Source organism: Culex quinquefasciatus, chromosome 3 (genome assembly GCF_015732765.1).
Source record: "Culex quinquefasciatus strain JHB chromosome 3, VPISU_Cqui_1.0_pri_paternal, whole genome shotgun sequence".
In the NCBI taxonomy this organism is placed as follows: domain Eukaryota; kingdom Metazoa; phylum Arthropoda; class Insecta; order Diptera; family Culicidae; genus Culex; species Culex quinquefasciatus.
The window spans coordinates 126,191,151-126,202,640 of record NC_051863.1 but is presented as its reverse complement, the minus strand read 5'-3'; the positions used below and the strand labels follow the sequence as shown (position 1 = coordinate 126,202,640).

Here is an 11,490-nt window from a genome sequence, read left to right as displayed (position 1 = left end):
CCGACACGGCGTTGGTTTGTTTACCTTTTTGCATACGGTAATCGAACTTCGCGGGGGTTTCGAGGCCGCACTCGAACTGCCACGGCCACGGCCGGCCTTTGGCATGCTGGAGATGATAACTCGCGGGTAATCACAATCAATTACGGCGAAAAAATCTGAAAAAAACGATAGAGCACTGAGCACTTCACCGCTGCTTGCTCTCGTGCGTACACGGAGGTGGTTACTGTTCTTAAATTCTTAAATTAAGCACTTCAAAACTTCCCCACATTTCCCGGATGTGGATGCCGCCTCCAAAACCGACAGCACTGCTCTTATCAGCCGCCGCGCCATCGTGGAGATGGATTGTTTTGACAGGATTGACTCTCAGCTCGAAAAACGTCATCAACCTTGTTTATTTTGATTTTCCCCGATTCCGTGTGTGACTTTCAGCTGCTGCTGCTGCTGCTGCTTGTGATCGCGACTTTTATTGAGATCAGCGCGTAGACCGTTTTCCTTGCTTTATTCAGTGCAAAATCCGTGTCCACCCTCGCCGTCGCCGCCGCCATCCGGGAAACTGTTCGCGCTCATTTGTGTGGGTGGTTTCGCGAAACCGAACCGCGAACTCGCACTTTTCTTCTCGTCGGACTAGAGAAAGAAAATTTGCTGCGATCGCGCGCCAGTGAAAAATCGTCTCAGCTCAGCTCAAGTCGCAAAAAGGTCGGAAAATTCCTCGGAGTAGCCAAATTGCTTGTCCGCGTGTGCTCGCGGTTCTAAGTGTGTGACGTTCAACGTTCGGATTTTTTCCCCACAAACGCAAAAGTACTCATTTCATAACATTGGCAGTGAAAACGAAGGAAAATCGGGAACGCCAACGGAAGCTAGAAAAGTAGAGTTCGAGAGTTAAGAATTAAAGTGGAACCGCCCAAATGCAGGACGACACGGTGAAGGAAACGACGATGGCGGACGAGGCCCTTGCGGATGTTCCGATGCCCCGGGGCCGCGAGTTCAACAAGTTTTCGCTGGTCCATAGGGTTTACTACGCGTGCCGGGATGGGTTCTCGCGGCTGCTGTTGGCCACCCTGAAGGACATTGACTGCGAGCACGACCGGAAGGCCATCGTGGATCAGGTGAGTGACCTGCTGGTTCCCGTATTTGGTTTGTGGCGAGTTTTTAGTTCTTCCGCGCTGTTGTGGCGTAATTTGGATGATGATGATGATCAGCTCTGTAGTAGATTCGCTTTCATTTTGGCAAACAGCTAGCTTGAAACGAGCCGAAGTTTACTTCTGGTTTTGCTTTGCTAAGAGAATTAGAGCAGAGGAAATGTTATTACATTTGATTTCTTTTTGTTATTTGATTGTTATTGAATATTTTCAAAAATACCAATACCAAAACAAAAAAAAAGTAATGTTGGGTTTCATTGGACCTTCAAATATTCAAACAAAATTTAATGTGAATGCAAAATTATTATTTATTTATTGAACCTATCAATTAAATTGCTTGTGCTTTTCCTCGAGATGAACAAAAAGTGTGATAAATACATGAATAACTCTATAATTTTTTGAGGTTTTGAAATTATAAATAAACCCCGATACCCTTTCCCCTTCTTTCCCAACTGTGATATTAGATTAAGCAAACATAACAGTTATGGATTTCGCTAGGTTTTTTTACCACCCTTTTCCTAGATTTGAAGATTTTAAACAAACAATTTCTATGCTACCAAGTCAGTATCTGAAACATTCATAGTTGTAAGGAAAATCCAAATCTCTATACAAGCACAAAAGAAACAAAATTGTAACATGCTATCTCGAAAAATAAAAAATTGAATTGAATTGAATTGAAATTATAAATTTTAGATTTTTTGAATCTTTGATGAATTCTTAAAATTCAAATCTTTTACTTATTTTAATCTTTATATTTTTGTATTTTTGATTTTCTATAAATATTAAAAATAAAAAATATATTTTTTTTTTGTTGAATTTTAAAATAGTGTTTGAATTTTTCTAGTTTTAACTATAAATTAAGCCGTTGCAATTTTTTTCAATCTCTATTTCGCCCTTCCCTTCAAAGTTATTTTTTTGAATTATGAACATTGATTTATTTTTTTATTTTTTTAGAATGTTAAAATTTTTAAACTTCGTATTTTCGAATTAACATTAAAAGAATTTTTAAATTTTCAAGTTTATTATTTTTGAGTTTTTGAATTTTTAAATTATTGAATTTTAGAATATTTTTTTAATTTGTTTTCTTTGTATTTAAATTTTGTTAAATTTTGAACCATTGAATTTTAAAATTTGAGTTGTTTTATCTTGCTTTAAATTCCTGAATTTTATATATTTGAATCTTAAATTTTGAAATTTATTTTTAGAATTTTAAATTTCTGGATTTTATAATCAGTTTGAATTTTGAATCACGAGCAAATTTTTTTCGTATTTTTTTTATTTTTATACTTTTGACATCAAATTCAGGTTCTGTGACGCCACTTTAGTCAAATTTAAATAGTTGAGTGCCTATTAAATTACCAAATGCCTTTTTCAATAATTACAAGTTTAGGGGTCATAATTAAATTCGACTACAGTCATCCCACATATTCGGAACACCCACAAATTCGGAACACTTTGGTGGTAATTTGTCAATAGGATGCCAAATGCAACTTTTCTGTCGACCCTGCTATTTTTAGGACCTTTATTTGTACATTATCTTGCTATTCCACTAGTAAAAGTAGTACTTTTTCAACAAAAAACTGCATTTCAAGATTATTTTATCCAGAGCAGCAAATACTGCCTCCAAATTGCCTGTTCCATGATTGTGGGATGTTATTGTGCCTCCCACAATTGTGGAACACCTGAATTTAACTGATATTTTCACTAAAAAGTTATCAGACCATTCATAAAACATTACTAAGCATGTGTTTTAATGGTTTCAGAGTGTGAAGTTAGTATTTTGTAAAAAATATGTACTCCTGGAGAGAAAAAAAAGTTTGTTTACATCGTAAGAAAAAAGTGTTCCGAATTTGTGGATTTCAAGGGTCAATGTTTTTCTTTAAAAACTTGATATAAAACGTAAAAATGTACAGCCGGTCTATACATCAATCGAAAGGTCGCAAGAAAAGCTTTCACATGAAGGTAAAAGCAAATCATTATGTTCAATTAACGATTTTCTATGATTTGTTGAACATTGGCCGATCTGTAAACCGTTCCGAATATGTGGGATGACTGTATCAAGAATAAAACAACGAAACAAAATTGTTTTTGTGTTTAGATTATCCGAATTGATTTTTTTCCAATGTCTTCGAAGAACCAATGTTGGACCTTTTTATTAATTTTGAACTTTTGATTTTTTTATTTTTTTTAGTTCAGATTTTAAAATTTTGAAATTTTTATATCAAACATTAAAATTTTTGTAACATTGTTAAATTTTTTACTGCTGAACAGTTCGGTAAACTGAAAATTACCGAATTCGGCAAAAACATTCCGAAATTCGGTGATGAAGTTCATTATTGTTCATCGTACAACGAGAATTCGGTAAAATTTGGTTCATTTTGACCGATGACAGTTTACCGATCTAAACTTTACCGATTCTCAAGTACCGAATTCGATAAAAAATCTAAGTGTGCATATTTTGATTTTTTTTAGCAATTTTTGTTTTATTTTAAGATTTTAGAATTTCTGAGGTAATTTTTTAATTTTACACCCAAAACTGGCAGCGCTTGTCCGAGAGAATGATGGTCTCGAGTCGAGAGAATAGTGGTACCATTCACGGACGCAGAGAACACAGCTCGAGATGGGCGATAGAACTATTCTCTCGAGGTTCATTTGCAAAAAAAGTCAAACAAAAAACCAAAAGTGTCGACAACGGGAATCGAACCAGAGACCTTTGACAAACCAATCCAATGACTTAGCTGCCTCGGCCACCACAGCTTGGTGACCAAGGAGAAGTCAGAAGTCGATGTATGACACTTGTTGGAGATTTATTGATTCAACTAACGAATGAACTCATTTGTTATGATGGTGTGAGTTGGTACCATTATTCTATCGATTTTGGCACTGAGCCCTCAATAAATTTTGAGAGAACGATTATCTCGATTCTGAATTTTGGGTATATAGTTTTTTTTTATTTTCTTAATGTTCTAATGTTTTTATTTCAAATTCCTTTTTTTTATTTTCTTGGATTTTGGAATTTTAATAATATAAATTAGATTTTTTGAAGAAATTTTATTTTTTTTTATTTTTAAATTCATCAATTTATGATTATTTTTAAATGGAGCATTTCTGAGCATGAAAAGGGATCTCAACGCCGTTCGAAGTCGCAATCTAGATCTGAAATTTTTCAGGAATAAATAAAATTAAATCCTGAAATAATTCATTTAAAACTTGTTTCTTCTTTTACAATCAGTAGATCTCGTTGTATATTCTGGAGCCCTTCTAGACATTTGAAGAGCATGTAAAAATGAACATTTTTTATTGAAAAAAAATTATTTTCGTCAATTCTATCAAAAGATGTAAGCAATAAGAACCGTTTTAATATACTGATTTTCAATTGAAAGGCCTCAGTAGTATATTTTTTTCGGATGTCGTTTTTTTGTAGAGGGTGGTGTACTAAAAGCTTAAGAATTATTCTTAAAACGATCTTCAAGGACCAGTTAGGACAATTACCGTAATACTGCCGTTTGGGTCCAAAATAGGTACTGGGTCCAAAAATTGATTTTCTCCCCACCCCATTCTATCTCTTTCACTCTGACTCTCTTTCCCGTAACGTAAATGAACTGTAAAATATCGCTTCTCGGACGTTTCTTTCCTCGCAATGCGTCCAAACTTGGCGTTTCACAAGTGGACCATCCGCCCCGATCACAGAACCGCGGCGAATGCGACGAAGAAATTAAATTTATAAAAATTCGTCACCTGAAATTCCCACGCTCTAGAGCAGTTAGCACACGTACTACGACGAAGACCCGAATGAGCGAGTGTGTTTGTGGTTTGTTTTTGTAAATTCTTGATGCGTTCGCGTTTTTTGAGTTGAGTGCCACGTGACGATTGCCGCGATCGCAATGATTTATGATCTATTTGTGCGTGCCGGCTTAGGTAATGTCATTTTGAAGCACTGTGAAGAATTTATGGGATGTTTAAGTTTGATCATACAACAGAATTCAAATGTTTCCTCACCAAACTTGACTTACATTCGTCGCGTGCAGGCCTTGGCGAAGTCATCTGTCTCTGTTTGTGTGACATGCGCACTCGATGGGGTTCACGTTCTTTTGCAAAACAGCTGGCTTTTGTTGAGCGGCTGCCTAGTGAAGTGAAATGTTTAGAGCCAGGGCGTAAATGTCTTACTATAGAGAAAATATAGGGGCGAAAGGAGATAATGACACAAATGGTTGCGTCTTTTGTCAGCCGACAAAGACACGCGTTCGAACGGGGCTCGTCTGGTGATTGATTTTGAAGATTGCAATCACTAAGTAAAAAAAAGTAAATCTTTCCCAGTTCCTGAGGGGAACACCCTCAGAATTTACAAAGCGTATTCAGTGGCAGTTTCATTCTCAACTTAATGTTAGCATGTTAAGTTTAATGTTAACATTCCATAGATCGTCTCCCTAAGGTGTCGTAATAAGGTCCAGTTTGTGACGATACACTACCTTTCCTTTACTAAGCAATCGATTCCGGGAGCCGGGATTTGAACCCCGATCTACCGCTTACGAGGCGGAAGCGTTGCCACTGGGCTACGTGGCTCGGTCCCAACTACTTTAGTAAAATTTTGACAAAATCGGGCGATTTTTTGATTAAATAATTTATTTTTAATCACAAAAATTCATATTTTTTTATTTTTAAGACTTTCATATTTTTGTTTTTTGGAAAAATAGAAATTTAAGTTCAGTTTTTTATGTACAGTAACTCCAAGTTCATATTATCATTTCAAAGTTATTGTCAGTTTCGTAAAAAAATACGATTTTGTCCCACACTTACTATTTTGATGATATCTCTAGAAATATTGATATCATCAAAATATTGAGTGTGGGTCAAGAACGTATTTTTTACGAAACAAACTATAATTTTAAGTGATAACAGGTAGCTAAGTTTTTCAAAAAGCATCTTAAAGTAGAGATTCCGAAATACTTATGCCGAAAATTTTATGTGGTCCGGTCGTAACACGAGCGTTAGGTTTGATAAATCGTCAAATGTCATATACTTTTGACCGGCAATTTTTTTCTGAGTAGTTCTCATCAATACCTACAACTTTACCGAAGACACCAAATTGATCAGAAAATTTACTCAAAAGTTACTGAATAGGGACAGTAGTGTTTAAAGCATTTAATGGTTTAAAATTTGGAAATGGATGTACACAGTCTGAGGCTTTTGTAATCGAAACCAACCAGAAAAATCAAAATGTAATAACCATTCGGCCAAGCCGGGTTTTTGGAAATAACATAACATGGTCAAAGTTTTTTTGCCTGTTCTTAAATTTTCTGAAAAGATGGCATTTTTTTGTCCGGCCCTTTATTTAAAAAAGATCAAATTAAAAAAAAGTGTATAATTTTTGATTTTTTAAAGTGACAAACAGTATTTTTTTCAAATCAGGTATTTTTTATTCATTGTATATTTTTTTCGGTGTTGTCCTTATGCAAACCTTTAACATTGCCAAATACAAATCGATCAACAAATTCCTTCATAAAATACAAATTTGCGAATTTTGCCATATATTTTTTTAATGGACAGTAGGGTGACCTTAGGGATATCCCCTATAGATCGTCAACCCTATACCGCCCAAGTTTTTTTTCGATGATTTTTATTTTTCCCGTGTTCAGGAGGTCATTTGGAGCAAGTTTTGATCTACAAAAAAATTTACTTCTCTTGTTTTATGGTTTTCTTGTTTTATTTTTAGTATTATACATGGTGTCGATCCAAATCCCAAAATAAAATTCCCTGACTTTTCCCTGACCTCTCCAGACCACCAATTTTTTTTTATTTTCTATTTTTTACTAACATATGGTTTCATGCATTTTCCTTTTTGAATATTGGAAATTTAAGATATTGAAAAACTTCAATGACTTTTTTATTTTTTTTTAGGTCGATGCCATTTTTGATTGTGTTTTTATAAAAAAATAATTTAAAAGTTTTTGTCTCCACTTGAAAAAATATGTAATTTTGCTGAACCTTAAAATTTAAAAAAACTAAGAAAAATATACAATTAAATGTGAATTTTTCAAGTACATGTTTACGGTTTTAAAAAAGATCTAGGTCTTTTTCAACAATGTTTGTATTTAAAGTTAACGGTTTTTTCTGGATATTTGAAGAAAACATCTTCTTAGATATTTTTTTTTAAAAAATATTTTTGCTATGAAATTTAAAAAAAATGTCTACCTTGACCAGAGCCTAAAATACAACCTGCTCGAGCTTTTCAAAAAGTCATTATTTATCAAACTTAGATATTTGGGTGTATTGGAATAGATTTCAAATTTAAGCTCAATCTGACCACGGGAACTCCTCCTTGTAAGCCCTTGAATGTTGTTTGGGAAAAATATGTAAAATGTAGTTGTACAATCCCTATGAAATCTCGGATGTTGGATCTTAATTAAAGTTGAAACAACTTTTCCGAAGAGACCATATTTTATAAATTCTTGAACTCTCAAATTTCTTTATTCAAGGTTGTTACAGAGAAATCGAAAAAAAAAATCCGCGCCATCCCGAAACCCAATCAACGCAAAATCCGCGTCATTTCAAGATAAATTATTATGCGGCAAACAAACAAAAGAGTATCATAATAAATTCAATTTTGTAACTCAGAACACAGAATCTTGAAACGTTGAAAATGTATTTTTGCTAGGATTAGGTAAACTAGAGAGAAAAGCCAAAACAAACATCTTGGCAAAAAAAATAAAAAAATCAACTTTTAGAAGTTTTGATCAAAAAACCTAAATAAAGTAAAATAATAAAAATTAAAAATTATAGTCAATCCTCGATCTTGAGATTTTAAATTTAAGATACAGTTCAAACTCGATAATCTTACCAAAGCGTCACTTAGAAAAATCGAAGAAAATTTTCCGACATCTTCTTCTCAAAATGTCTCTAACCGAAAAAAATAACTCCAAAAATATTTCAAATTTTACCAGGTTTTCTGTAATCTGAGATGGTAACAAAAATCAAGAATTTAAGAATCTAAGAATTTAAGAATTTAAGAATTTAAGAATTTAAGAATTTAAGAATTTAAGAATTTAAGAATTTAAGAATTTAAGAATTTAAGAATTTAAGAATTTAAGAATTTAAGAATTTAAGAATTTAAGAATTTAAGAATTTAAGAATTTAAGAATTTAAGAATTTAAGAATTTAAGAATTTAAGAATTTAAGAATTTAAGAATTTAAGAATTTAAGAATTTAAGAATTTAAGAATTTAAGAATTTAAGAATTTAAGAATTTAAGAATTTAAGAATTTAAGAATTTAAGAATTTAAGAATTTAAGAATTTAAGAATTTAAGAATTTAAGAATTTAAGAATTTAAGAATTTAAGAATTTAAGAATTTAAGAATTTAAGAATTTAAGAATTTAAGAATTTAAGAATTTAAGAATTTAAGAATTTAAGAATTTAAGAATTTAAGAATTTAAGAATTTAAGAATTTAAGAATTTAAGAATTTAAGAATTTAAGAATTTAAGAATTTAAGAATTTAAGAATTTAAGAATTTAAGAATTTAAGAATTTAAGAATTTAAGAATTTAAGAATTTAAGAATTTAAGAATTTAAGAATTTAAGAATTTAAGAATTTAAGAATTTAAGAATTTAAGAATTTAAGAATTTAAGAATTTAAGAATTTAAGAATTTAAGAATTTAAGAATTTAAGAATTTAAGAATTTAAGAATTTAAGAATTTAAGAATTTAAGAATTTTAGAATTTTAGAATTTTAGAATTTAAGAATTTAAGAATTTAAGAATTTAAGAATTTAAGAATTTAAGAATTTAAGAATTTAAGAATTTAAGAATTTAAGAATTTAAGAATTTAAGAATTTAAGAATTTAAGAATTTAAGAATTTAAGAATTTAAGAATTTAAGAATTTAAGAATTTAAGAATTTAAGAATTTAAGAATTTAAGAATTTAAGAATTTAAGAATTTAAGAATTTAAGAATTTAAGAATTTAAGAATTTAAGAATTTAAGAATTTAAGAATTTAAGAATTTAAGAATTTAAGAATTTAAGAATTTAAGAATTTAAGAATTTAAGAATTTAAGAATTTAAGAATTTAAGAATTTAAGAATTTAAGAATTTAAGAATTTAAGAATTTAAGAATTTAAGAATTTAAGAATTTAAGAATTTAAGAATTTAAGAATTTAAGAATTTAAGAATTTAAGAATTTAAGAATTTAAGAATTTAAGAATTTAAGAATTTAAGAATTTAAGAATTTAAGAATTTAAGAATTTAAGAATTTAAGAATTTAAGAATTTAAGAATTTAAGAATTTAAGAATTTAAGAATTTAAGAATTTAAGAATTTAAGAATTTAAGAATTTAAGAATTTAAGAATTTAAGAATTTAAGAATTTAAGAATTTAAGAATTTAAGAATTTAAGAATTTAAGAATTTAAGAATTTAAGAATTTAAGAATTTAAGAATTTAAGAATTTAAGAATTTAAGAATTTAAGAATTTAAGAATTTAAGAATTTAAGAATTTAAGAATTTAAGAATTTAAGAATTTAAGAATTTAAGAATTTAAGAATTTAAGAATTTAAGAATTTAAGAATTTAAAAATTTAAGAATTTAAGAATTTAAGAATTTAAGAATTTAAGAATTTAAGAATTTAAGAATTTAAGAATTTAAGAATTTAAGAATTTAAGAATTTAAGAATTTAAGAATTTAAGAATTTAAGAATTTAAGAATTTAAGAATTTAAGAATTTAAGAATTTAAGAATTTAAGAATTTAAGAATTTAAGAATTTAAGAATTTAAGAATTTAAGAATTTAAGAATTTAAGAATTTAAGAATTTAAGAATTTAAGAATTTAAGAATTTAAGAATTTAAGAATTTAAGAATTTAAGAATTTAAGAATTTAAGAATTTAAGAATTTAAGAATTTAAGAATTTAAGAATTTAAGAATTTAAGAATTTAAGAATTTAAGAATTTAAGAATTTAAGAATTTAAGAATTTAAGAATTTAAGAATTTAAGAATTTAAGAATTTAAGAATTTAAGAATTTAAGAATTTAAGAATTTAAGAATTTAAGAATTTAAGAATTTAAGAATTTAAGAATTTAAGAATTTAAGAATTTAAGAATTTAAGAATTTAGGAAAATAAGAAAAAATTTTAGTTCCTTGAACCTCCGGATGTTAGCTAATTAATAAAGATAAATAATAATAATAATAACAATAATTTTTTGTTCTTTTCATTGTTTTTTTTGCTTAGATTTTTTAAATTTTAATTTAAAAACTTTGGATCTTTTAAATTTTTGAAATATATTTTTTGAGTTTTTGAATACTATTTTTCTAATTTTATTTCCAAATTTCTGAATAATTCAATTTTGAATGTTGGAGCTGAATTTTTTTTAATGTTTTGATTTTTTTATTTTTCTTCAACGGAATCGACGTAACACCTTTTAATGTGGCCCTCTTAAAACTTTCGGTTTCGTCAACGGATCCACAGGCGTGTATCATTCTTTTTGCGACAAGACTCCGCCTCCCGGGTCTCCTAAGTGTGAATGTATGGCACGGGGAGAGGGCACCGACTAGCTATTTTACACTGAGAATTTTTTGCGTCCGCCTCGGGATTCGAACCGGCGACGTCTGGATTGTGAGTCCAGTACGCGGTCCGATTGATCCACACAGGCAGACATTTTTTCTTCGAGAATGTTTAAATTTTAAAAAAATATTTCTACTGGTTGAATCCTATCTAAAATTCAAAGGCCAGCTTCTGTTACGTCTAATCAAGCTCATATTTTGGATATAAGCACAGTACACCCACATCCTAATGTCTGTATCTTCGAGAAAAGTTTAAAACATGATAAAAGATGATAAAACATGATAAAAGAGTATAAAAGAACACTAAATAAGGGTAAAAAAAATACTCAAAACTTAAAAGAAATTAAATATTCAGAGTCAGTATGTTTAAAAGAAAGTTGAGTGTAGTAAAACATTTATTTAAGAAATCCTCAACAACACATTTGAAAAAAAAATCTCTTCATAATTTTCATCTTCATCTTTCGACGTTTCTTATTGAGAAAATAAAAACAAGGAAGAAAATTCAATTAAAAAGAAATCAAAGTATTTACACTCAACGAAAAAAAAAAACAGAAAATTATCCTGAATGTTAATAATATTTTTCTTTTAAAGTAGAAAGTAATTTTATTTCTCCCAATATTTTTTTATCAAAATTGCTACCGCGCGAGATCCGCGCCAACTTCGCGCCGTCCGTAACAACCCTGTTTGTTCCATAAATTTTTGTTTTATTTCTTTAATTCTTGAATTTATTTTTTTAATTTTTAATTCCATTTCACCATCACTATTTTGCTTACATTTTAGATTACACAAAATTAGATTACTTTGGATC

The 11,490-nt window shown here is 29.5% G+C and overlaps 1 protein-coding gene across 1 annotated transcript in view; it reads left to right on the top strand.

Moving 5' to 3' along the window:
- Positions 1 to 402: 402 nt before the first annotated feature.
- LOC6043324 (protein fem-1 homolog B) overlaps positions 403 to 11,490 on the top strand; it is a 35,961-nt gene continuing 24,873 nt past the window's right edge. Inside the window, exon 1 of the mRNA XM_038260659.1 lies at positions 403 to 1,106. Within this exon, the coding sequence (XP_038116587.1) occupies positions 906 to 1,106 (201 nt within the window). The 5' untranslated portion in view covers positions 403 to 905. The remainder of the gene's footprint in view (positions 1,107 to 11,490) is intronic.